The 27,251-nt window shown below is 48.2% G+C and overlaps 1 protein-coding gene across 1 annotated transcript; it reads left to right on the top strand.

The window, feature by feature from the left end:
- Positions 1-17,527: 17,527 nt before the first annotated feature.
- Positions 17,528-25,142, top strand: APCDD1L (APC down-regulated 1 like). The gene is made up of 4 exons (XM_061125678.1): positions 17,528-17,636; positions 17,757-17,895; positions 20,261-20,813; positions 24,378-25,142. The coding sequence occupies exons 1-4, from the start codon at positions 17,528-17,530 to the stop codon at positions 25,140-25,142; spliced, it is 1,566 nt and encodes a 521-aa protein (XP_060981661.1).
- Positions 25,143-27,251: the final 2,109 nt, after the last annotated feature.

The following is a 27,251-nucleotide window of genomic DNA, read 5'->3' on the forward strand; positions in this document are numbered from 1 at the left end:
AGGAAGAAACTGCTATAGAAGATTCAAGTCGTTGATTAATAAAAAATAGTATGTTCTGGGTTTTGTAATGTGTGTAACATTTGTCAACTGTGTAAAATTTGTAATCTCATATGACTTTTTTCTTTTATGCCAATTTTGAATTTTTGTATAAATTTGCACCCCTTTTCTTTGGAGGGTCTTGCAAATTCAATAAACTTCAGGCTCCACAAAACATGGATCTGCCCTGTGTGGACAGAGGACCACAGAGGAGCTCGGGGCTGCCCTTTGCTCCTGCTCTTTGCAGGAGATTATGTAACATTAGAATGATCTGTTTCTTTAGATTTTAGTGGAACTCTTTTGTACAAACACCCTGGCCTGGGTCTTTTGTTTGTTTTTCATTTATCTGGGGCATGGTGGTAAATTACTGTTCAATTTCTCAGTTATAGAACTATCCATGTATATATACCAGTATGAATAAATACTAGATCATGGACTTTTTTTAATGAAGTATAGATGATTTATATTGTTGTTGGATCAGAAGCTTCTTTTCAATATTGCTGCAGGATCTGTAGTTATGTCCCCTTTCCACTCCCAGTATTATTAGTTTCCCTCTCATCTCTCCCCACCCAGCCACTATGCTGCTCTGTTCCTTTCTTTCTTTTTCTGATCAGTCTTACCAGAGGTGAATCCCATTTATTAAGGATTTTAGAGAATGAACTTGAGCCTTGTTGATCATCTTTCAAAGATTTGTTTTCCATTTCATCAATGTCTGCTTTTTTTATTATTATTATCTCTTTCCTTCATCTTTCTCTGGGCTTACCCTACTTTTCGTGTTCTACCTTTTTCAGTTGGATAAGTATCTTTAACTTGCAGACTTTCTTCTTTAAGTATAAGCCTATAAGCTTACTTATAAGCCTATAAGCAAAGACTTGCTTTCTCCACATATGAAATGTGTTTTTATACGGACTATTTTCTCTTTTTGCTTAGTTCTAGGCTCTATTTCTTTGTTTTATTTGTATTTCTTAGTTGATGTCTGAGTGTTTCAGAAGTATTTTAAATTTCCAAACATAGATTTTTTAAAATTGCTTTTATTTATGATTCTTATTTTATTTTGGTTATGGAAGTGTCACCTGTATGATACCAGGTGACATATGATGATATGTATGATGATATGATGATATATGATGATATGACAGGAAGTGTCACCTGTATGATACTTTTGAATTTGTTGAGACATTCTGTGGCGTCATATGGGTCAGCTTCTGTAAATGTTCCATGTGTGCTCAAAAAAAAAAAAACCTGCATTCTCTGTTTGGCACAGTAATAATTGTGTATATACATTTAAACTACACATACAAATGTGCACAGGCACATGTATATGTGTCCTGCACACACATCTGTATAAAATGAATTATGTTTGTTGTGTTTTTTTAAGTCTTATGTATCATTACAGTACTACTATTGTCTGCTAGACCGATACATAATTGAAAGAGTTGTGCTAAAATCTTTCATTAAGAGGATGGATTTGTCACTATCTCCCTATATCTGTAGCAATTTTTGCTTTGTGTATTTTGATGCTGTTTTATAGTCATATCTTCCTGGAAGAGTGGATCTTTTATGGAATGATCACTGTCCTTAATAATGCTTTTTCTAGTAATCCTATTTTATCTGATATCAGTTTCCTTTTATTCTGTATTTGGTAAGGACTTTCAATCCTTTTACTTTCAACCTTTCTGTGTCTTTACACATCAAGTATATAAATAACACAAAGCAGGAGTTTTAAATATCCAATTTAATAGTGTCTGTTAACAGGTTAGTAAATGAGATTTGTTTTATCATATTTAGCTTTCAAAAAATTGTGCTTTTTATGTTTTTTTTTCCCTATTTTCTTGTATTTTTTTTAAAACAAGGGTTTTAGGTTTTGTTTTTTTTTTTTTAAATAAGGTTGGGTTCTGTTTATACCAGTTTTTTCTTTCTTCCAATTTAGAAGTTATATAATACTATTTATTATTTTAGTGGCTACTTCTGAAATTAAAGCATCTTAATATCTTAATCTTTTTCCCTGATAGTACAAGGAATTTAGAACATTAACCTGATCATTTCTCCTCCAAATTACATGCTACTGTTTTCCAGTAATTTTGCTGATGTCCTTTTTTTAACCCCACAAAATTACAGATCATCAGTTTATTCAGTTTTTTTTTTTAGATTTATAACATTTTCAAGTTCTTTGTTCATTATATCTTCTTAAAAATCAGACCTTCCTTCATCATAAATTCCCTTGCATAGAAGATCATTTCATACATTCATAAACATTCTTAGTGTTGTTTATCTGAAAGTGTCTTTGTTTCATCCTTAATCTTGAAAGGTTGTTTGGCAGGGTCCAAAAAAAAAAAAATCTAGATTGATGGCTCTTTTCTTCTTCTCTTCAGTGTTCTGCAGATTCAAGTGTTGATTTATTTTTATTAATCCTGCTTAGTATTCACTGTTCATCTGGGTACCCATGGTTTGATTTCTTTTATCACTTCTGGAAAATATTGAGACATTTTTTCCTTCACCTATTGCTTGTCCTATAACTTTCTTTTCTCTCCTTCCAGGAGATATTATTTAGGCTTTCTCATTATAGCTGCTATGTCTATTAAAGCCTTTTTAAGTTTTCAGCCCTCTCTCTTTCTTTCCTGAATTTTGGGTAATTTCTTTACATCTATTTTCCAGTCCACTAATTCCTTTTCCAACAGTATCTAATCTACCCTGTGATCTAAGTACCAAGTTTTTGTGCCAACAAGTATATTTTATTTCTTTAAGTTCCATTTGATTCTTTTTTGAATCTGTTCGGTCATTTCTATAGGTTCATGTCTGTTGTTCATTTTTTAAATTCCATATTTTACTTCATTAAATATTTCATACGTACTTTTCTTTATTATGTGATAGTAACTCCAATATCTGAGGCTCTTGGTATGTTAGTCTTTTCTTCCTGCTAACTCTTACTCCATACTGGGTTGTTTACTATGTATTTGGTGATCTTTAAGTGGGACATCATGGAAAATTTTGGAACCTAAAATGATCATGCTTTCCTCAGGAGAATATTCTTATTTACTTCTCCTAAGTGTCAAGGGGCACCAGCAACCCTGTAAGTCCTGCTTCCCTGCCCCTCAGTGCTGACGTTGGCTTCTTCCCTCAGTAGAGTCTCCACAGGCCCCACTTCAGCTCATCCAGGGGACCAGAGAACTCAGAGGCTTCCCAACAATTCAGGTGAGAAATGATGGCTTTACCCAGAGTGGTGGCAATAAAAATAAGCATAAGGGTATGAATCCAAGTTAGTGGAGTAACTGCTTATTAACCTGTGCCCCTTTATTTAGCAGTATTTTATAATCACACACAAAAATGTGTGTTTGGCCACAAACTTTCATTAGCTTCTAATTTCTCTTCCATTGTTCATATGTTAGATTTGCAAAAAGTGAGAAGTCTGATAATATCCATTGTGGTCAAATGTGTAAGGACATGGATACTTTCATATACCACTGATGGAAGGTAAATTGAAATGGCATTTTTAAAGGGCAATTTGGTCAAATCCCATCAACATGTTAAATGTACATACAAATTTCTTTGTTAGGAATCTCTCTAAAAGACACCCATAGAATTTATACCAAGATATATTAAAAGGATGTCCAACATGTTCTATGTTAAAAAAATTGACCACAGTCTGAATAACTATCTGCAGAGGATTGGTTAACTAAATCAAGATTCATCTATATAATTTTGTCTTTTCCACAAAGAGAGAAGGCCAAGATGGAAAGATATCCCCAATAATTTAAGTGTAGAAAGCAAAATGCAGAACGATGTGTATAGGAAGATTGCATTTATAAAAAAATTTAACAGCCAAATAAAAAAAAACATTTACATTTATATGCAGAGATTGGCATGAATGCATTTTCTGGGAGGATGCACAAGAAGTTGTTAAAGTGATTCACTTTGGAGGGAGCAACAAGGGCTTCAGGGTAGAAAGCAACTTTCACTTTTCATTTTACACCTTTTTTATACATTTTGAAAATTCCGCTGCAAGCCACATATTGTTTTGTTTGAAGAGTTTAGCCTATTTCTATTGAACTCTTCTTGATTAGGGCATCACTTTCCCTGGTTATTACCTCTTCTGTTTGTGCCATTTCATCATTTCCTAAGATTCTTCCTTCAAAGACCATAAATATGCCTTAGTCCCTCCAGTCCTAAAAGGCCAGCCTTCCTCAAAGATTTCCAAAATCCATTATTAATTTAAAAACATAGATTTCATATAATATACATAGTATGATCCTATTTTGTTTTATATATATGTGTGTGTATACACACACACACACACACACACACACACACACACACACATATATATACAAATGCTTTCCTGATAGCTCAGTTAGTAAAGAATCCATCTGCAATTCAGGAGACCCTGGTCAATTCCTGAGTCAGGACGATCCACTGGAGAAGGGATAGGCTACCCACTCCAGTATTCTTGGGCTTCCCTTGTGGTTCAGCTGGTAAAGAATCTACTTGTGATGCAGGAGGCCTGGGTTCGATCCCTGGGTTGGGAAAATTCCCTGGAGAAGGGAAAGGATACCCACTCCAGTATTCTGGCCTGGAGAATTCCGTGGACTGTATAGTCCATGGGGTCGTAAAGAGTTGGACACGACTGAGTGACTTTCATTTTCTCTTCACTTTCATATATATATTTTGAATATGCATACATGTGTGTGAAAAGAAAAAAAGTCTAGAAAGATTTATTCATTCATTCAAGAAAGACATATTGTGCGCCTGCCATGGGCCAGATATTGTGGTAGAGGATCAAACGGGACCAGGGTCCCTGTGTTCAGCTCTCTTTACAACCCAGACTCTAGAATTAAGGGAGTCGCCTGTGTACCAGCAGTTTACTGGCAGTGTGCTCTGTATGAGGTGATGTGGGGGAGCTTTATACATCACCTTCATGCTTTTCTGTATCTTCCGATTTATTTATTTTTTGCCCTGTGTATGGCATGGAAGAACTTATATAAAAATAACAATTAAGCCATAAAACACAATCTATCTATCCCTTTGGTCTTATCTCTCTTCTCCAAATCCCTTCATCATCAGTGCAATCACCGAGGCACGGATGCTAAAGCTTTTTTTGTATCTGGATATCAAATGTAAGTGGGTGTCTCGTGTTGCATCTGCCACCCTACTTACACACAACCTGCTCCCAGCACTTCTGCGTCTCCGGCAAGGATGGGGTGGGGGTGGGGGCTCCTTGGCCCCTGCCTGGCCCTTCCTGCAGGGCGGCTTGCCCTGGGACTCTGCCTCTGGCTAACTTGACCTCTGTCCTCGCCTCATGTATGTGCTGTGGACAGCTGTGTGGCCGAGCCAGCTCCTCAAGACTGGCTCTTCCTGGATGCCCTGTCGGCTCCTCCAATGACACATGCCCAAAATGGAACTCTCCCCAGGCCCCCTTCTCAGGAATGGATCCCCAGACCCCAGTTTCCCAGCTGAGAACCCACACAGCCACACCCCCTCCTCCCTGTCTTCACCCCACATCTCCACCACCCTGGCACCTCCTCCTGAGAACCCCTCTTCCCCAGCCTCACCTTTGTGCTGGGATTTGAGGTGGTCTCCCACGGGTCACTGTGAGCCACCCCACCACCACCTTATACACTGGACCATCCTGACCACAAGCAGCAGAGCCTCAGCGCCTCGGTCCCCGGCCGCTGTCATTGTGAGCCGTTGGCCGCATCTGATTCTCCTGTCCTATAATAGGGTCAACCTTTCTCTCCAAATCAACTAACTCATTTTCACTTATTTTTAAAATTAATCTATCTTTGTATGCTTTAGCCTCGTGCTAACAAAATTCCAGGCTGGAGGTGTCAGTTATCGAGCTGAATCAAAATAAGACAGATAAACTTCAAAGGTAAATTGTCCATCACCTACCTTGTGCCACCCAGGTGGGCACAGTGCCCTTGGCAAAGCACTGCCTTCCAAAATGCCCACTGGCTCTCCTCCCGCCCCCGCGGGGCTTCCTCACTCTCCCAGGGTGAGGGCGGGCAAGCCTTCATGCAGCTCCTGCTGCTCCCTGTCTCTCTCCGCGTGCTCTCCGCTTGGGGACTAATGACTTCCTGCTCAGCCGGCTTGCTTTTCACACCTCCCCACTACCTCCAGCCTCTGCCCAGGGCCCATTACGGCCCTCTCCACCCGTCAAGCCGCTCCTGCTCCGAGACTCTCAAGGAGCGCGGAGGTGGCGAAGCTCCTCTTGGCAGAATGGACCAGAACACCCACTTCTGTTGCCCTGGTGCAGAACATCAAGCCACGTGCCCCCTTGTCGAAGCACCTTTGCCATCCCATGGCCGGGCACTTGGTAGGGGCAATGTGGCGCAGAGACCTGGGCCTGTGTGTGAACTTGGAAGGACTGTGGGGTTTGCAGGGAACACAGTTGGTTTGGACTTGGGGCTTTTCCACCCACCGACTCGTGTGACAGAAGCTAGACACTCTCAGACACTCCTTTTTGGAACCTCTGTTTCCTTGTGTGTGAAATGTGGGCAACCCCAAGATCTACCCCCAAAGGCTTGGCATGATGACCCCACAGATAAGTAAACGTGGGTTCTGCAGACTCTAGAGCTATAGGAAACCTGTGTCTTCTTGTCAGGACAGTAACTAGATGCCCCAAATTTAATCCACTGTGGTCACCCAGTTAGCCCCGCTATATCCCCTGGGTGAGCTGCGAGCTCCCTCCTCTGGATGCCTCCCTGGGATGCAAACCCTTGATCCCGGGTGGCAAGCAAAGATAAGAATTACAAGACTGTTTACTTAACATTTAGGAAGCCAGCGCATTTCCTGTGCCTTGCATGCAACACTTAAGCCAATATTTACGTCTTTGGGATTCTATTTGTATGGTAATTTAAAAATAGGGTTCGGACTTACAGCTCACCTTTCTCCTGAAACTCGGAAAGCACATTAATTTTCTAGACAGTAAAATAATGCAGTAATTAAATATTACCATTTCTTTTAAAAAAATAAAATCTGGTAATGCCTAACAAAATGGGTTTTTCAAAACATGATGTAGGTTTTCCCACAAAACTACACTCCCGGGAAATTCCTGATTTTGAATGTATGGAAGAGACCATGAACTCCATCTCAACACAATGTAAGAAAAATTGACTTGTTAAATTGCAGTAATTTTCTTGCATTTAAAATCGCCATGCTTCCCAGCGTGGCTGACCCAAAGGCCCTCCCATGTGCGTCTTTGGGGAAAGGCCTGGGATGGTTTGTTTCATTGTTTATGAAGCTTCCCGGACCCCTTTCTCACGGTTCCAAATTGGAGCGTTTGTTCTGCCTTGCAAACTTCTTCCAAAGGAGGCCAAGCTTGGTAACCCCGTGGCCCTCGCCCTTGGGTCTCCAAATGCGTTCTTGGTACGAGTGGAACCCAAGATTCCCCTACGTGGAAAAAAGCATGGGCCCCGGAGCCGGCCTTCCAAGGCCTCCTTCTCCACCAGCGCCAAGGTGGGCGGAGAGTCCCTGGCCCTCGGCTCAACGCCGAGGCTGGAGGAGATGGTGCTGGGTTTCAACCGAGGCCGCCCAACCGCCCCTACCAAAGCTCAAGAGGGCCCCCTTGTGGACACTTCCAAGAACAGCCCCGTACGTGGTGTACCCCCAACCGGGGGCTGCGACCCGGGACCACCCCACACCTCCGGACTGCTCTCAGACCCAAAGGCACTCAAGAGGCGACCAACAGTCTCCATTCCTCTCTCCTCGAAACCTAAATATTTCCATGAGACAAGAGGACTCTTGGCCCCTCCAGGGAAGACCTGGTGGAGAACCAAGCTTCCCGAGGTGCCTCCCCAAGGTCCCTTCTCCCAAGCCTCTTTGCGGGAGTCTTCACTGCGAGGACACAACGTCTTCTTTCTTACTGAACGTGTCAAAGCCTTGTGATTGCCTTGCCAAATTCCTGTCCTATAGAACAATGGAAGCTTCAGTCTTCTGCCAGGAGAGCGAACAAGGTTTCGATGCAACAGGAGACTTCTAGACACACATTCTGTTTCGCAAACACTGACTTGTAACTACAGCCCTCGGGCAGCATTAGAATGCTCGGTGAGACCCAGGCAGGCTCAGGAGCCCGGAGAGATCTCACACTCCAGCACCACACCCCCACGCCACTTGTTACTGCCCTCAACGCACAGGGCTGGAGGTTGGTATCTGTGCAGAGTACCGACCAAATTTGGTATCTGCAGCATGCATTGCACAGTTATGTCCGACTCTTTGTGATCCCATAGACTGTAGCCTGCCAGGCTCCTCTGTCCTTGGGATTCTCCAGGCAAGATCACCGAATTGCCATTTCTTCCTCCAGGGGATCTTCCCAACCCAGGAATGGGACTCAAATCTCTTATGTCTCCTGCATTGGCAGGTGGGTTCTTTACCACTATCGGCACCTGGGTAGACCCTTCGTTCCCCACGGCAGTCACCCAGTGGTGGCTAGGACCACCCCACCCCGGAGGCTCTGGGCCAGATGTCAGGCGTTCTCCTCCTGGGGTTGTCAGCCACTTTTCCCTGAGAGAAGGCGGGTGCTGATGAGGCTAAAGCAGGAAATTTGGTATAAATTATGAATATCTACGGGGCCAACGTGCAGATCTGGGAACACAGGCACTCAAGTCGAGCTCAGGAGGACATGTGTCCAAGACACCAGAACATCTGGGTAAAAGGGGAAAAGCTCCCATGAATCACCCGGACGCCTCGGCTGTTTGGAAGCAGCTGGACCTTGGCTGGGATTTCTCAGTTTTCATCCGGGTGGAAGACCCGGCCAGAGAGAGGAGTGATTAGCATTATCATGGGGCTCAGGGACTTTTGATGGGAACGGTTTTCCGTACTGGAACATTCCTAAGCAAACAAACAAATTAAAAAAAAAAAAAAAATCTGGCTGCTGAGCCAGGCCTGGTGGGCCAGACTCTGTCTCCCAAATCCCCCCTTCCCTTCCCACCCCATGAGCCCTGCATTTTCTCTCCCCTTAGCAGGAAATGCTCAACACAGGCCTTGGGGAGAGATCTATGTGGTCAGCCAGTCCCCTCAACAACATGTTTTCAATTTTGGAAATATAAACTTAATAAAACAGTTGCCTTCTACAAGCAGCACCTATAACGTCCACCTTTTCCACCGACCCCTTGGTCCAGCCCAAGCGGGAACTTTTCATGGAAAACAGGGGAGACAGTGACAAACCAAGCTACGTTCCTTCCACAGCCTTTCAACACACTGACATCTGAGTCTGAGGCCCTCGTGCATCTCAGAAGCTCAGAATCTGTTTTCCTAGGCACGCGGTCCCTCCAGAATTTCTGCTCCCTCAGGATGTGGTCCCTCCTGAGGGAGCAGAAAGTTGCTCCCTCAGGGCAACTTTAAACTCTCCAAACTCACCATGCAAAGGCAAGCACATTTCTCAGTCCTAGGAAGCTGCAGGGCTGGGGAAGCAGGATGTCCTTTTGCTAGAGCACGCCATTGCTGAGTTTCCCAAGAATACAAAGTCTATCCTGTCCACCCCCTCCTCCTCCACGCCCCTTCCCTCTGGCCTTGAAGGCAAAGACCCTCAGATCAGATGGATAATGAGATTCAGTTACGGCCAAATGATGGCCATATGAGGGGTGTGAGGGCTGGCCGTCCACACCAGAGGGGGATCTTTAGGCTCCTTAGAATTCAAAGTTTGTCTTCATAGTTCTGTGACTTGCTGGTACTGTCACCGCACGTCAATCTGTGACCTTCTCAGGGGAGTTTAAACGGAAACCTTGAGTGGCTTTTGTGCTGTGGCTGCCTTGCAAAGCACATCTTCTGCTGTAGCAACGTGGTGACGGCTGCCATCTCGACAGCCGGATTCTGAAGCTTGTTGGCCAAACATCCTGTGTGTGTTGCCGCACACCAGCGCGTCTCAATGTGTAAAGGGCGGCCGCCTCTAATCAAGAGAGGTTATTTTGGGGTGGGGATTTTTATTGAAAACGTGCATAAGCTTCCAAGTCCAGACATTCTAGGTGAATTACCTCAAGCTCAGGATTTTGAAATAAACCAGAGGGTTTCAGATTTTTTTTTTTTTTAAGCAAGAGAACACTTTTTTCAAAGCAGATCTTAATTAGCCTCCCAGGACATAAACCAGAGCAAAGGGTGGGGGGCTGCGTGGGCTGAAACAGAAGGTGAGAGACCAGAGTCCCACTTACTGGGTCTCCCCTTCTCTCATGAAAAAAATCCCTGGTGTTTGGAAACCAGCTTGGAAACCTCTGATACAGTGAAATTTGATGCAGACAGCCCAGGACTATCCAGTCCAGCAGCGACAGGCCACATATGGCCCCCGAGCCCCTGAAATGTGACCCATCTAAACTCAGTTCTGCTGGAGTGTAAATGTACACCCGACTTCGAAGACTTGTGTTTGAAAGAGTGTATAAAATATCTCACTACGAGTTTTCATATTTATACATGTTGAATTTATTACAGACACTATTGGGGCTGGATAAAATATTGTTAAAATTAATTGTACCTGCTACTGTTTGGCTTTTTATAAAGTATGACTCACAGTATATGTCTATTGAGCAGTGCTGTGGAGCCAGGTTGGAGACTGCCCTGGGATGAAGAACCATATCAGGGTCCTGGTTTTGCAGGGTGGGCCCCAAGGATCAAAAAGGCTTTAAAGCCAAGGAGCTAGCATCAGGTGTTTATGCCAGATCTCACCCATCCTCAAAACTCTAGGCAGGACTTGAGGCTCAGACTTAAATCCCCCTTTAACTACTTCTCTTTCCTTTCTGCCTGCTTGGATCAACCAGGGTCCCCATCCTGCTGGGAACTCCCTTACTTACTATCCTTCTACCCTCAGCCAGATTCTTAGTGATCCCGACAGCTGCAAGCCTTCTTTTTCTTCACTTCCATTTCAAGCCTGACCCTATTAGCCACACACATGATGGAAATCACCAGTCAATTTTTAGGAGGGGAAGCCCCAAGGGATGGGAGACGTGTCAACAAGGAATTTATGTGCATTGATCTCATGGAGCACAAGTCATTCATTCATCCATTCAACTAAAAGCAGCAATCACAACTAGCATTTATTGAGTGCTTACTATGCGAAGGCATTGTCCTAAGTGCTGTCCATGTCTTGACACAACAGATCTTTAGCATCCACTGGCCACTGTCCTAAGGGGCTGGGGAATTGGCAGGGAGCAAGAGAGATAAGGGCCTGTCCTCATGGAAAGGAGGGAGAGAGAAAAGAGGAAATAAATGAAGAAAAGAAGGAAAGAGGAGAGGGAGGGAGGCAGGGCAGGAGGAGAAAGAGGGAAAGAAAAGAGGGAGGGAGGGAGGGAAGGAAGGAAAAAGAGAAGAGAGACTTGGGGTGCTTGGAGTGACACCTCAGTAGCAGTGAGCACCCAGCACCCAGATCTTGGTTTCTAAATACCATTCTCCAATAAAAGGAACCAGGACACCTTGGAGAAATGCTGACTACAGGGCTGGGGCAGGAAATATGTACATAATGAGCCTGGAAGATCTAGTGCCAGAAAGTGAGGACATGCTAAAAAACTAAACAAAAACAAATAAATAGCAAATGCATGTAGAAAGGACCCAGGAAGTAAGTCGATATTGCTCCCGATGGGCACAGAGACAGTTTGAGCCACAGACTAAATAATGATAGCAGTGGATTGTAACCTGTAAAACAAAATGTCACTGAGTTCACACTAATACAAATAACAATAGAATAAAGAGATAAGCAGGGAGAAGAGAGCATGCTTCTTTATAGCACAATCCCAATCAATAAATTCAGAAAGAAGGGTGTAACTAGCAAATGACAATTTGGAAAACACCACAGTTATAACTTGTAAGTAAGAATCATCAATGGTCATCAATAGATACTAAAATTAGTAGGGGGAGTATAATGACAAACAAGATATTTGCATGATCTCTAAGTATATCCCCATAAGATCATTATAAATTACAAAGAGGGAAATAGTCGTTTAGCAGATGCTTCCTTACGTGAGTGGTCAAAGTTAATATTACCAGTGCTTCCCGAGCAATGCACTGCAAAAGGACACAAAATCACTTATTTGGGGGTTGGGCCAAAACCGTGTAAACTGAATGTAATCATAAAGAAACAACCAAAAATCCTAAATTGAAGAACACACTTCAAAACAACTGGCCAGTACTCTTCAACAGTGTCAAGTTTATGAAAAACAAAGACCCAAGAAGCATTTCCGATTGAAGGACTAAAGAGACATCACTGCGAACTGTGACTGCAGCCATGAAATTAAAAGATGCTTGCTCCTTAGAAGAAAAGCTATGACAAACCTAGACAGCATATTAAAAAGCAGAGACATCACTTTGCTGACAAAGGTCCATATAGTCAAAGCTATGGTTTTTCCCTGAGTTGTGTACAGAAGTGAGAGTTGAACCATAAAGAAAGTTGAGGGCTGAAGAATTGATGCTTTCACACTGTGATGCTGGAGAAGACTCTTGAGAGTCCCCTGGACAGCAAGGAGATCAAACCAGTCAATCTTAAAGGAAATCAACTCTGCAGATTCATTGGAGGGACTGATGATGAAGCCAAAGCTCCAGTACTTTGGCCATCTGATGGGAAAAGATGACTCATTAGAAAAGACCCTTATCCTGGGCAAGATTGAAGGCAAAAGGAGAAGGGGGTGACAGAGGATCAGATGGTTAGATAGCATCACTGACTCAATAGACATGAATCTGAGTAAATTCCAGGAGATAGTGAAGGACAGGGAAGCCTGATGTGCTGCAGTCCATGGGATCACAAAGAGTTGGACATGACTTAGCGACTGAACAACAACAAAAAGACATGGCAACTAAATGTGATGTCTGATCCTGCATTGGATTCTGAACCAGAAAGGAAACACTACTGGGACAACTGGTAATATCTGCATAGGATTTGTAGGTTAGGTCATAACATGGGATCAGTGTTAATTTCTTGGTTTTGACCATTGTACTATGTCTATGCAAGATGGTAACCTTTGGGGAAATCAGGGATAGTAGAGCTCTTTCTACTGCTTCAGCAACATTTTTGTAAGGTACGAAATGATCTCAACTTGAAAAGTCAAAAAATAAAAGTAAATTAACAACAGTAAGCAGGTAAGTAATTGAGAGAGGTGATGAGTGCTGTCCAGGTGAGAAGAGAGATAGAAAAGAGCAAAAGGGAAGGTTTGATGTCAGCCTCCCAGGAATCCCAATTATGCTGAGGCCGCAGCAAGCAGAGAGCACCCCGCTCAAAACAGAGGGAGGGTGCTCTGGCCAAGAAATAGCTCTGCAATGGCCCCGAGGCAGGAGAGTCTTTGCTGCTCATCCCCAGGAACACACAGTGGAGAAGTATGGTGGGAGCTTATGGATGGCCTTGGATGACAGCCAATTTTGAAGGGCCCTGGAGATCCTAAGGAAAAGCATGGAATGCTACTCCAAGTATATTAGGAAGTTTTTGGCCATTGTGTAAATTTCCTTTGAGACACTTATGATTCTTTGAAATTACAATCCGTAGTGAGTCTGCTTGATTAATGCCAGCCTCCCCGAGAGAACAGGAACTCTGGCTATCACGTGCTCCGTTACAAAGCATGTAACAGCCATGCAAGGTTCATGGTAGGGGAGGGGAGGGAGAAGTGAATGGACAAAGGTTATGGTGCTGGGAGGCCTGGGTGGCTTGGTATGGGTTGTGAATTGAATTGTGTCCCTAAAAAGATGGTACCAGTAAACGTGACCTTATTTGGAAACAAGGTCTCTGCTGATGCAGATGCAGTCATACTGGATAAGGGTGGACCCGAACCCAGTGACTGATGTCTTTATAAGAGAGAGGAGAGGGAGGTTTGGCTACAAAGACATAGACACACACAGAGAAAAGACAGTCATGTGAAGACAGAGGGAAAGAGTAAAATGATACACTTACAAGCCAAGGATGCTTGGCTTCCCCAGAGGCTGGAAGAGGCAGGAAGGACCCTCCCTTGGAGCCTCCAGAGAGAGGCGGCCCTGCCCACACCTTGATTTCAGACTTCTGGTCTCCAGACTGTGAAAGAATAAAGTCCTGCCATTTTCAGTCCCCTAGTTTGCTGTCCTTGGCCATGAAGGCTCCAGAATGCACAGCCATGGGGGGAAGAGAGGTGACAACCTTGGCCTCTGCCATTCTGTGCACCCCTTCGGGCTACTGACCACATCTACATATTAAATAGTTGCTTATTAAATATCATTTACTTAAAGTGTTACTTAATTTTTAAAAATCCAGTGCAGACCAAACCCCTTTTAAAACTCAGTCTTGTCTTTGGCATCCTGGGCCGTGAAAGCCTGATTTTGCTACAGTAACAGCCGCTGCTTTTTAACACCCTCTAAAATCAATGCATAACCACTGGAATAAGAAATACTCACCACTGCACCTAAAATCACCTGGCACACCTCCCAGAACCTCGGAACAAGCCAATTAGGATAGAAAAGAAAAAAAAAAGCGAGTGTTTTTCCTTTGCTTTTTGCCCCCAACAGAAAGATATCTGAAGACCTGCTATTTCTCCATCTGCTCTGGCTACGAACCCCATGCCTTCTCTCCCCCGCCCCCTCCCCTATTGATCCAGACCCACGCTTTCCACGATCTTTGAAGAAAACAGGGCAGTGCACCTAGGTGTAAACCGGCTCCCAAGACTCCATTTTTCATCTGGAAAATGAAGATAATCACGTCCACCTAATAGAAGTGTTGTGAACAGCAGATAAGAAAAGGGCACATATTTTTTATTTTACGAAATACCCCAAATAGGCCAATCCACCGAGACAGAAAGCAGATTAGTGGCTGCAAGGGTTTGAGAGGAGAGAGGCGTGGAGAGTGACTGCTAATGTGTGCAGGGCTTCCTTTTGGGGCGATGAAAAGATTCTGGAACTCGACAGAGCTGATGTTTGCATGACCTGGCAAACATCTTAAATGCCACTGAATTTTAGTTGTATGCTTTAAAGTGGTTAAAATGGTAATGTTTGTGTTAGGTGTATTTTACCTAACAAATTTATTTGTTAATTGAATACGAAGCACCTGCCTGGGGTAGCCAGCTCTCCACCCTCTCGAACCTTAGTTTCCTTGTCTGCAAAATGGGGGCACAGACGGAACTTGGGCCATGGGTGGTCTTGCAGATGGTCCATAGGAATGGCTGGCACATGGAAGCACTCCATCAGGGTGCCGACCGGCTGCCTCCTGGGTGGTTATGGGGTGAGACCACCTCTTGAGACCACAAAGTGCCGGTCCTCAAGACAGGCTTCACAGTCCTCTTCTCCCCTAAGGCCCCAGGCAGGCTCCACGTGATGTCTGCCGTGCAGCCCACTGCTGGCATTCTGACTCACAATCACACAACAGGCTGGAGTACATCAGATCTGAAACCCCAGTAGTCTGGTCTGAGCAATTGGACGCTCTGGATTTCATTCTGCAGGTAATTTCAACGACACGATCTAATTTCAAATGTCCTGCTCTTATGAGTGCAAAAGCAGCATAATTTTTAATTAGTGGGTAAACAGTAAATAATGGATGGCGGCAAGTGGACACCACTGTTAATTAAAAATCCATGGTTGATAAAAATCAATTTGGCCCACGCATTTAACTCCGTCTATCAGGTCCCCGAGAAAAGTCATGCAAGCCAGCCCATGGCACCATCTGCTTTCCGTTGTGGTTTCCTGAGCCCAGACTTTTCTAGGGGAGAAGAGAGGGAGAGAGAGAAAAGAAAATCTATAAGCAGCCTCCGAAACTGGGACTGGAAGCATTACATGAGTTCATTTCTTATCGGTTGGTTTCATTTTTTGTAACCTTGAGGTTGAAACTCTGGCCAGGAGGCAGTATGACACTCCATGCTGAGGTTTTTGCCAAGAAGGGCTCCATTTTGTGTTTCGTGTGTACATGTTCTGAATATGGTGAGATTCCACCATAGCTCATCATCTCCTGAATTAATTAAATCCCAAACTTTTGCAGAAAAAACAAGGCAAACTAAAAGACACTTAGTGGGAAGATGGTATCTGAGGATTCATGTCAAAATACAAAATGTTTTTGGTGTCCAAAAAAAATAAAAACTAAAAAAATTTTTTTAAGTTAAAAAACAAAACAAAACCATGTTGTGCAAACAATGTCTACTTGGAAGCTCAAGAAGAAGGTGTGAGACGTGGATACCCAGACCTGTGTGTTTCAGCTACAGACTCCCAATCAGCCTTGCTGGGCGTTTGGCCCAAGTCAGGCACCTCAGCATCCTGGCTCTGTTCCCCAAAAGGCTAGATGTGCCCGAATGAACACAGAACTACTCTTTCAAGACTCTCCTTGCATGGAATTACTCTGAGGAGTGGCCCTGACAGCCCTTGGGGCAATTCAAGTGCCCTGTTCCTGGGGACACCGCAGAGCTGGTTGCCATCGCTCTTATTTGGCTGATTGAAGTCCATAAATCAGGTGTAGGGTACAGCAGGAACACACAAGGGTCCAGTGCCACAGCAGCATTTTCACTCATTCATTCCTTCAACCCCTTCCCCTGCCTGGGATTCAAAAGGAGCCACAGTGAAGTTGACAGGCCAGAGCCCACGGCCTGGCTCCGAGCCTGGCTCCATCCCCTGGGGCAGGCCAGGCCTGGGGCCAGCTGAGCCCAGTTCGCTGAGCCCTTGGCTCTGCCCATCACGGGAAGTCGAGACTAACACCGTCCCCTAGGGTCATCGCGATGGTGAGCTAACGTGTAAAAATATTTATAAAATAACATAATAAAAATGTCCAGAGTCAGTACCCAGCTAATAGGGGCTACTGCTGCCTCTTGTCATCGTCACCATCAGCGTCATTCCAGTTTTCTCAGCCGGTCCCAGGGGAACCCAAGAGTCTCCCAGTGAGACCCCAGACCTCCAGGAAAGTGAGGAATCCATTGTGACAGGCCAAGGGGGAGCAGAAAGCTTGGGGGCCCCGGAAGACTGCTGCGAAGGGGCGAGGAGGGGACCCCAAGCCTCCCGGCCCGAGCACCTTTCCTGAACCTGGTGCGGTGTGGCGGGAAACACTCTGAGAAGGCTGGCGATGGAGTGGGGCCAGCGGGTTGCAGCGACTGTAACATTTGGACGCTGCTCACCGCCAAGCTTACAGCCTCCCGCATCTGGGCCATGTCAAGCCCGCCTCTCTGAGTAGGGATGACAGTTTCCAAGGGAATTGCTGCTCTTTAGCAGATGAAGGCCCTGGTGCTCTCACCTCCGAGCCGCTCCTAGAAGTGAAGATCTGGCCAGGCCTGTCTGGTCTCCACGAGATGATCATATCTGGCAGGGGAGGGAGGGGGTCCCTGGAGAGGGCGGGGGGCCCTCTTCCCCGAGGCCTCTGAGTCCCCCACCCCCACCGCCCCTCTGTTGGCCTCGTGCCTCAGCCCCGGCCCTACCACACACATCCTGAGCATCATCGTGTACCCAGTGCCTTCCTGGTCCACCCATGTGGGCATGGACAATGCCTGGACCTGGCACCACCGAGAGACCACAAAGGGAGTGGCCGTGAGGGGCAGGTGCAGGTCTGGCCGCTCCAGGAGGCAGAGGTCAAGCTGAACCTGGGCTCCTAGGGCAGAGGATGGCAGTCCCACTGTCCGGCTCCTCTGGCTGGGTCCTGGCTGCCTCCTGCCCCTGGTTCCAGGCCTTTCCACACGCCCAGTGGCACTTGGCCACAGGAGAAGGTGCAGGTGGGCGCAGAACCTTGCCTAGCTCTCTGCTGCCCCCTGAGCCAGTGGGGGGGGTGGGGGCAGTCAGCTAGAGAACCAGGATGTGCCTGGATCGCTGACCTGGGTCTGTCTGCTTTGCAGCCCACACTGCAGAGGCAGCTGGGATGGCAGGGGCGGGCCACCTGCGCTGGGAACCACGCTGCCAGCAGCCCCTGCCCAACAGAGCCCCAGTCACTGCGCTGCTGCCCCCACGCCTGGATGGGCCCTGGATATCCACTGGGTAAGACCCGAGGGTCATACTGACCACAGGCCCCTGGGCTGGGAGACCTCGCCCTGAGCCTCCGTGTTCACATCTGTGAAATGGGCACAATTCATGCAGTTGTCCAGAGGCTGCCCAGGCATGGGCTTGCTTGTTACCCTCCCCAGAGTGAGCCTAGGAGGCCAGAAGGAGCCATCCAGAGAGGGCCCAAGAGTCCAGCCCACCCACCCAATTCTTTTAACCTGACAGTCTCATCTGACATTTCAGAGGCCCCACTGCTGCTCTGAGGGGTGGGCTTTGTGCTCTGCCCTCACTGGTGGGGCAGCCAGCAGGGTCCTCCCTCCCAGGGTCAGAGGGAAGGCAGGCAGCGTCCTCCCCCACCATCCCCTTGGCCCAGTCCCACTCTGAGGTCAAGGACTGGACTTTGCACGTCCTCCATGCACCCCCTGAGATCAGGGGGGAAATTCCACTGCCAAACATCTGCTAGCAGCTCTCTGGGGTGGGTGGGGACTTGAGATCTGCAAAGTTGCTCTGGATGCATTCCCAGGCTCTGTCCCCACCTCGGGTCCACGGGCCAGGTGGGATTCAGGCATCACTGGCCAGGGTCACTGTGAGACAGAACATGAGGAGGAAGGGGGCTGGCTACAGGCTGTTCTTGCCCTGGGACAACAGCATTACAGATAGTTCTAGAAGCTTCTAGTATTTTCTTCCTAGAAAGTCCTCCATTGTACCCTTCAGACAGGGTCTACTGCTTTCTGGGAGCAGCATAGGGAAGGACCCAGAGTCTGAGAACCATGAAGACATCTAGTGTGACCTGCTACCTTCCCTTGGGCAAATCTCCCCACGCTAGGGTGAGAGTCACTTCTCTCTGTTTAACTACCGCCGGTACTGATTCTTACACGTGGTAGTTCTTAGGATTCTTCTTAAGAAGAATCTTTGCGATTTCCTTACGATTCTTCTTTAAACCAACTTGCTTTTGTTGGTGTAAATATATTCATGTATTTCTACAGCTTTATTGGGGGATAATTGGTATACTGTACACATTTACAGTACTGTGATTATGTTTTAAAGGAAGTGTAATATCACTATGGATATGGAGAGCTGAGCCACTTGCCATAAATAGGAGGTAACCATAAAAAGAAAGTCTGAAAACAAAACAACATCATTAAGTTCTCACCCGATTCTCTCACTGCCTGCCTAAGGCCCTGAGTCTGTCTGTTTTGGGAAAAAGGGGAGGTTGGTGTTAAAGACATAGGATAGAAAGAAAAGGCTGGTGAGAACATGTTTCTCCTGCTCCAGCAGCCCTAGTACAAAAAATACTGAGAAAATAATAGTCCAGGTACTGCCTGTTTGTGGAGTGGCTCTTCCACCGTCCACCCCAGCTGAGCCCCCACGGGAAAGTCCCAGATGCACCCTGACCCCAGCCCAGGGTGTGACAGGGTCCAGGAGTCCTGTTTTCATCACCAGCAGAATAGGGCCTGAGGACCAGGACTGGCTTTGTAAACAAAGCTTTACTGGCACACAACCACACCCATTACATACAGTACTGTCTCTGGCTACTTTGGCTCCAAGACCACGATCTTGAGTAACTGCAGCAAAGACCACCTGGCCACAAAGACAAACTAGTTATAGTCTGACCCTATCCATGAAAAGTTTGCTGACCCCCCAGTTTAGATCAACAAGTCTGTCACAGGGCTGGATGAAACCTGGTTTGGGGTGGGGTGGGGGCAGTGTCGGTCAGCTTAGCAAATGGGGAGACAATGTAAGCGCTCATCATTCATGAGTCACTCAGTGAGGACCAGGGTTGGGGGATCCAGTGTGTGCCTGGCCTTGGAGCAGGTGCCAGGAATCCACCGGGGAGAGAATAGGCAGGACTCTGCCTCCCAGAGCTCAGAGCAGAGGGTTCCCCACACGAAGCAAAGGAGCCCCCATTTCTTAAACACCTCCCAGGTGCCACCACTGTGCTGGTTGCTCCCTGGGAGCCTGGCCTGTGGATCTGATGCCCGGGTCCAGGGGAAGGAGCTGGGCGTCACCCTGGATCACACTCCTCATGAGGGACTAAAATGGAATTTGAACCAGGGGCCTCTGGCTGCAAAGCTTGTGTGTTTCCTGGACCAATGGGGATCTATGGGGGCCCAGGCCAGAAGCAGGGAGATGTCGGCTGAAAAAGGTGGTTAGGACTGAATGGAAGGAAAGCTTCTGTTGAGACCATAAGGCAAGAGAGGAAGGCCCGCAGCACGCAGAGTGGGTCTGAGGGCAGTTGGGGAAACTGAGCCTGCAGGCCTGAGGAGGAAGGCTGCGGGAGGTGGAGCCCGGAGCTGCCCTGGGCTTCACCAAGCACGACCTCAGCTTACTGCTCTGCACCCCCTCTCCTTCTGCCCTGCAGCTGCGAGGTGCGTCCAGGACCCGAGTTCCTCACCCGCTCCTATACTTTCTACCCCAACCGCCTGTTCCGCGCCTACCAGTTCTACTACCGGGACCCCTCGTGCCGCGAGCCCGCCCACTCGCTGCTCATCAAGGGCCGGGTGCGCCTGCGCCGGGCCTCCTGGGTCACCCGCGGCGCCACGGAGGCCGACTACAACCTGTACAAGGTGGGCGTCGTCTTCCACAGCCGCCGCGCCCTGCTTGAGGTGGCCGGGCGCCTGGACCACAGTAAGGCGAGCCGGGACTGCGCGCACCGCCTGCCCCCGGCGCGGGCCTGGCTGCCCGGCGCCCTGTACGAGCTGCTGGGCGCCGGAGCTGAGCGTGACTGCGCGGCCGCCCTGGGCTTCACCATGCACGATCTCAGCTTGGTGCGCGTGCAGCGCCGCTTGCAGCCTGAGCCCCGGGCCGCACCCCGCCTGGTGGAGGAGCTCTACCTGGGGGACATCCACACCGACCGGGCCGAGCGGCGGCACTACCGGCCCACCGGCTACCAGCGTCCGCTGCAGAGCGCCCTGGTGAGTCTGGGGCCCCGGGAGGGTGAGTTCTGAGAGCCTGTGGGGCCTGTCCCTGCTTGGAGCCCTCTTTTCCCCCAATGCCAACCCCACGCTGGTCTACCGGCCCCAGGACCTTTGCACATGCTCTTTCCTCTGATTGAGGCCTTTCCTCAGATCTGGACAGGACTGGCTTTTTCCAGCAGGAACTCCTGGGTTGCCTTCTTGAGTCTGGTCCTCCTGGATCCTAGAGGGTTCTTTCCTGCCCCTGCTGGGCTGGTGCAGGTCCCTGTCTCTCAGGTCTCTGCTCGGTTCTCCCCTCCCCTCCCCACTCTGCACACGCTCAGGGCTGCACTGTTTATTTGCAGGTTGACTGCCTTACCCCGGCAGCACTGGATGCTCTGTGCCCCTCTGTGTCCCCAGCCAGACCCCAGGGGCTGGCACACTTGCTGGGCTCATAAACATTGGTATATGAACTGGGGGACTGGGGGGCACTGAAGCTACAGGAGTTTGCTGCCCACTCTCACAATTAGAAGAATTTTTAATTCTTTTGAGTTTAGGTTGAGGTTAGTAAAAACGAACTCAAGGTTAGGATGGTGGGTTAAGAATGTCTGTAAGAGATAACCAAGGGATATTTTTCAAAAGTGAAAATCGTTCAGGCATCCTTATCAAGTGCTCTTTGAACCCACAGGCAACCCTCACACATTCAGTGCGTATTGAGTGCCTGCTGTATACTAGACACTTAAGGAATTAAATCAAATGAGGCGAAGGATCCACTGTGTATGGGTTGGGGGGAGGCGGGGGCACCCTCTGCTCTCTCTCCTTCTCCCTCTTCCCTCCTCCCAACTCAGGATCTGGGAGGAAGCACAATAAGAAGTTCTCACAATCAGAAAATCAGCCCGAGTTCTTTTCTTGACCTCGAAACAATTCTCTGTTTGTCAGCCAATGTTCCAGGCCTCTCTGATGTCCATCCTTCTCAGAGCAGAGAAAGTGCTGGCGGTGGGGTGATTACCGGCACCCATCACCTCATTAGGAGGGCAATGTACTCCGGACACAGAGAGAGAAGACCCCAAGGCACGGAGGACGACACCGTCCCTGGGGCCACACACTCTTGCCCTTCTGCTGCCTGACCACCCAAGGTACCCGTGCAACCTGCAGTGTAATTGCTAAGCAGGACACACGTGCATATGAGCCTGGGCCGGCAGGCCAGATGTGCAGATGTTAAATTAAATGTCTTCTCACCAACTGCCCTGCTCCCCATAGAAAAAGAAAAAGGAAGATAATTTCAAAGATGGATGCACTGCAGATAAACTCCCAAGTAACAAATTAGTCATTACCTTAAGCTCTCTGGGTCCCAAGCCTTGCCCACAACCCAAACCAGATGGTAAATATGAACATTTTTAGAAGTTAATTTAAAGCCAATTTGATCCCCAAATTCATTGACTGGATATAGAGTCCTAATTGACCAAAATCATCTAAGGCTGGTGTCACCTCTAGGGGTTAATTAGAAACTGTTCTGTGTTGTTAGTATAACTTTATGGAACAAGCTTAAATCAGAAGGAGTTTGGCTTGCACACAAGTGTGAATTCTGCTGGCCGGGGTCTTGTGTATTAACACATGCAACTCCGGACCTGTGCACAGTGATGCCCGGGAAGGTTTTTTTGAGGGAGATGGATATTTCCTTCCACCCTCTTCCCGAGCATCGGAGAAGGAGATGCTTTGTCTCTCCCTCTCTCACTTTCCAGTCTTGCTTGTTCTCCATTTGTTTCTGCCATTGCAGAAGACTGGTTGCCCCAGATCACCAGCCAGCGTCCCCAGATAGCCTGTATGTAGAAGATATTTTTTGAGGGAGAAAGGCAGCCCAGAGATTATTTTGATATAACACATTATGTCCTGTCAATACACATTAGTGTAACAACAATTGGAATTGGAATGTGGGTTAAAATGCCTAAATTAGAGGAGACTCTTATCAGCCAGCATTCCAATTACCAGCACTCCAGCTAACTATCCAGCTTTCTTGCTTCTTTGTTACAAATGTTTCTGTATCCATTTATTTAGCATTGCCAAGTGCTTTTAGGCCCTCTGGGTCAAAATCCCCCAAAACAGAAAGAATATCATTTTCTGTATGATAGAAATGGAATTCTGGGCAAGTGTAGGTTCATCATAGAAATAAATAAGTAGAGCTTATAATGTAGCAGTCCAAAATAGGGAAAAAAAAAAAGTTTTCACTCATCCAATATTTCCTTTCTAAACCAGAACTCCCAAATGCCCCTTGTTTGGCATGAGACTCACCCAGCAGCAATCTGTGGAAATATGTTTTTTTTTGGCAAGAAAAATTGGATCTGTTTTCCCAGCTGGACCCTCAAGAAGCATTTCCCTTCCCGGCCCTGTTGTGTACCCTTGGCCCTGAGTCTCCTTCTGGAGCAGCTAAAGCTAAAGATGCTTGCTTTGACAATAGGCTGTTCCAGGACATTTACCTTTCAGAAGGATCCTCTCAACTAAATTCTGGGCAGCAGCTCCCTTAAAAAAAAAAAAGAAGAAGTCAGTATCTTGTTTCTTCTTGGCCTGGACTGAGCTTTTTCACTCCAAAAATCAGAAGACTCCTCCCACGCAATTTGGTTCAGCATCTGCTTCCTGTTGACGTGTTTTACTGTAAACCCAACCCATGAGAATTTATAAGGCAGAAGCAACTGTAAGTAAGGCCAAAGCAAGAGGAAAACAAATCCACAGCCTCAGGCACCTGAGGACTGTGACCTCACCTGACTGCACTAGGGGCTGGGCTGGGCTTCCAGTGCTAAACAACACAGGGATGGACATCTTTGTGTCTCATCGCTTTGCCAACTTTTCAGCCACACCTCAGCACAGACCCTCAGCAGGCGGGTTCTGAGAGCATGAGAATTTTAGCGGCTCCAAAGTTAACAGCACCTGGAAAGCACTCAGCACAGCTCCTGGCTCCTTAGGAAGCACCTAACAAAGAATGAGTTGGGAGTGAAGGGAGTAACTACAGGCAAGAAGGATAGTAAACGTTCATGGTCAAATTTCAGGACCAAGCAGGCCGGGTGTGGGAAAGGACACCTCCTTTCAAATCCCAGGACACAAGTTCCATCTCTCCTTCCTTCCTTCACCCAATACACCTGCTGTGAACAGGAACCTTGCTCGGCTGGGGGTGGAACAGCCAGGGAAAGACAGTCTGGCTTTCTGGAGCTTACTGTCCAATGAAGCGGGAGGGGCGGAGAGAAGAGGAAAGAGGGGATGATGCATCTCTGAGGGCCACCGTCCAAGGCGAGGTCAGAAGAGGTCTCTCTGAGGCCAGGCTCTGAGCTGAGACTTAGAGGTTGGGAAGAGGGCAGTCCTGCCACGTGCCGAGGCAGAGGGGAAGGTGGGTTCCAGGTAGAAGCAACAGCAGATGCAAAGGCCTAGAGGATGGAGGAGCTGACAGAGGCCCGAGAAGAGTAAAGTGACCATGGGGCTGGAGGCGGGAATGAAGGAAGTGATGGGTGTGGGGGGCAGGATGGCAAGCCAGCCCACTCCAGGCGCTCCCTGGCACCCCACCTCTGACGTTACCCTCTTCCCCTTTGTCTCTGCCAGCACCATGCCCACCCCTGTCCAGCCTGCAGCCTCATCGCCCGCTCTGATGAGCACCACCCGCCCGTGCTACCCCCCCAGGCGGCCCTGCCTCTGCGCCTGGGCGGCCGCTGGGTCAGCCCCGGGTGTGAGGTGCGCCCCGCCGTGCTCTTCCTCACCAGGCTCTTCACCTTCCATGGGCACAACCGCTCCTGGGAAGGGTATTACCACCACTTCTCAGACCCCACCTGCCGGCAGCCCACATTCACTGTCTACGCGGCCGGCCGCTACACCAAGGGCACGCCGTCCGCCAAGGTTCGAGGTGGTACCGAGCTGGTGTTCCAGGTCACCAGGGCCCGCGTCACCCCCATGGACCAGGTCACCACGGCCATGCTCAATTTCTCTGAGCCGAGTAGCTGCGGGGGCCCGGGGGCTTGGGCCCTGGGAGCCGAGCGGGACATCACAGCCACCAATGGGTGTCTGCCGCTCGGCATCAGGCTGCCCCACGTGGAGTATGAACTCTTCAGGATGGAGCGGGACCCGCTCGGGCAAAGCCTGCTCTTCATCGGACAAAGGCCCACCGATGGCTCGAGTCCCGACACCCCGGAGAAGCGGCCCACATCCTATCAAGCGCCCCTGGTGCTCTGTGACAGTGTGGCCTGGGGCTTCTCCCCGCACCACGGGGCTCAGCTGCAGACACCTGTCCGTGGTGGGACGCCATGTCCCCACGTGGCCCCTCTCCCCGTCCTATTCCTGGTTCTCAGGCCGGCCTTACTCCAGTGGTTGTGAAATCGGTATATACTTCCAGACGGTGCCTCAGGACACTCGTCTGGCCCATGGACTCCGTCCTGGCTGTAGGCTCCTACACCCATGACTGTCCTGGACAGTGACACAGCCTGGCTGCGTCAGCTCAGCACCTGCAGGGTCTGCACCACGGCCAGCAACTTAAGTCATGACCACAGACTCAGGCCTGGCAGCAAAGTCACCTGCTCCGAGTTTCTACATGCTCACTCTGATTTTCCTGGGTAGTCCGAGGAGTGGACCACGCCTATCTGCCTGCCCGATGGCGCCCCAGTTCTCTCCTGGAGCCCCAGGATTCAGTGAACTGGGAACACAGTTCTCCACGTGCATGCTGCCACAGTTCTCCTGAGTCTGTGGGTTGCTGTTTAAAGATTATTAATTTGCATTTAGCAATACCAACTCAAAACCAAGCCATGAATTAAAGATGCTGCTTCAGGCTTTCGGCACATCTCAGCTCGCCGGCAGGGGCTTGTCTCTCTTTGGGGGCAACTCGGCTTTCTTGAGTTGTGACTGCTGGCGTTTGTCTGAGCCTGCCTGTGCTTCTGTGAGTCAGGCCTCAAGCTGTCAACAGCGTGTGCAGAGAAATCTAGCCCTCCTGGGCCAGCGAGCAAATGAAGGCGGCCCCATCTGAGCCTAGAAGCTCGGCCTCCCTTGCCCACCCCGTTCGCCAGTGCGTGGAGCTAGTGGCTGGGGCCAGGTCTTGGGAGGAAAGCAGTGTTTCCAGCCTTTGGAAAGTAATTAATACTAATGACAGTGGTAACACTAACGTGCTCTGTAATTAGGCCTGCACTGGCATCCTCTGTTTTCAAGATTCCCTGTGCTTGGCTGACAAGGAGGGAGAGAAACCTCCGGTGCATCTCTGGGACCATCCGAGGGTCACTGGTCTGCCCAGCAGTGTCTGGAGGAAGTGGCGGAGAGCCACGCCGTGCCCAGCCTGCCCGCTACAGTGCTGCTGTGCCCATGCTGTCAGTTCAGAGAGAGCTGTCATCGCAGTGGGGACAGGCTGTGCCTCTCCAGGGACCCTGCCTGTGTTCCCAGAGCCTCGTCTGTACACCGCGAAATTAACTGGCCTCCTGGTGGGCTCAAGGGTTTCCGGAACGCTGTGCTGATGAGTCACGCCCTCCTTCCTCTGCCCCAATCCTAGAATCCTATCTATCTCTGGCTCTTATCGAAGATCTTGAACAATTGTCTGTGAGGCTAATGATGCTTTCAGAGGGAGGCCCTTGTCCTCTGTTCGACAGTGTGGGGTTCAATCAGTCCGCTGAAATTGCTAACTTATCTACCCATTCTTTAAAAAAAAAAAAAACAAAAAACCCCCACCAAGTTAATATTCTCTATAGGTCTCAGAGAGCTATGAGTGTTCCTGGCATATTTACCAGAGTACAAGAAATAATTAGATTATTTACAGTCTCAGACTGCATCACGGTGGGGGTTGTGTGTCTGTGTTCCTGGTGGGGATGAGGGTGGGTGGTGGGGACATGTCCACGGCTGAGCAAGTCTTGTATCCGAGGCTTGAGGCAGCCATACTGCCATTTATCATCAAATTTCAATCTTTTAATAAAATTAAACAGCCTGAAAAATGTTCCTGCTGGTTATTAAAGTCAACCAAGGGGATTATGGTTCTAAAGAAAGGAAGTGAAGTGTCTTGTGGAGAACATGTGAAAGAGAATAAAACCAGTGGAGGTGAACTCTGGCTCTCTCTCTGCTGCTCCTTCAGTTCACGCCACTGCCCTGTGCTAATTAAGGCTCTCCAGGGGCTTCCAGCGCACACAGAATAAAATCCCAGGTCTAGACATCCCAGGTCTAGACATACCACTGGCTGCCCTGGCTACCCTGGGTGTGCTTTTGTCTCCTGACCACACCAAGCTGTTTCCTGCCCCAGGACCTTTGCATGTGTCATTGCTGCTGCCTGGTGCCTCCTCCCCCAGATTCACAGAGATGCAACTCCTTTCATTCACATCTCAGACTGCATGCCACCTCCTTGGGGAAGCCACATGAATATTTCGCCCCCCACCCCCAAAGCAGCCTCCGTTTCCTGCTCTCCTCTCTATCCACCTCATCACTCTGCTTTATGTTCCTTATAATGCTTGCTGATCA

The sequence above is a fragment of the Dama dama genome, chromosome 23 (assembly GCF_033118175.1).
Source record: "Dama dama isolate Ldn47 chromosome 23, ASM3311817v1, whole genome shotgun sequence".
Classification (NCBI taxonomy): domain Eukaryota; kingdom Metazoa; phylum Chordata; class Mammalia; order Artiodactyla; family Cervidae; genus Dama; species Dama dama.

Excerpts from the sequence above, each read along its gene's own strand:
- APCDD1L (XM_061125678.1), top strand. The coding sequence starts at position 17,528 with ATGGCAGTCCCACTGTCCGGCTCCTCTGGCTGGGTCCTGGCTGCCTCC. Across the intron at positions 17,896-20,260 it reads GGGCCCTGGATATCCACTGG|CTGCGAGGTGCGTCCAGGAC; the intron begins GTAAGACCCGAG and ends TCTGCCCTGCAG. Across the intron at positions 20,814-24,377 it reads GTCCGCTGCAGAGCGCCCTG|CACCATGCCCACCCCTGTCC; the intron begins GTGAGTCTGGGG and ends TGTCTCTGCCAG.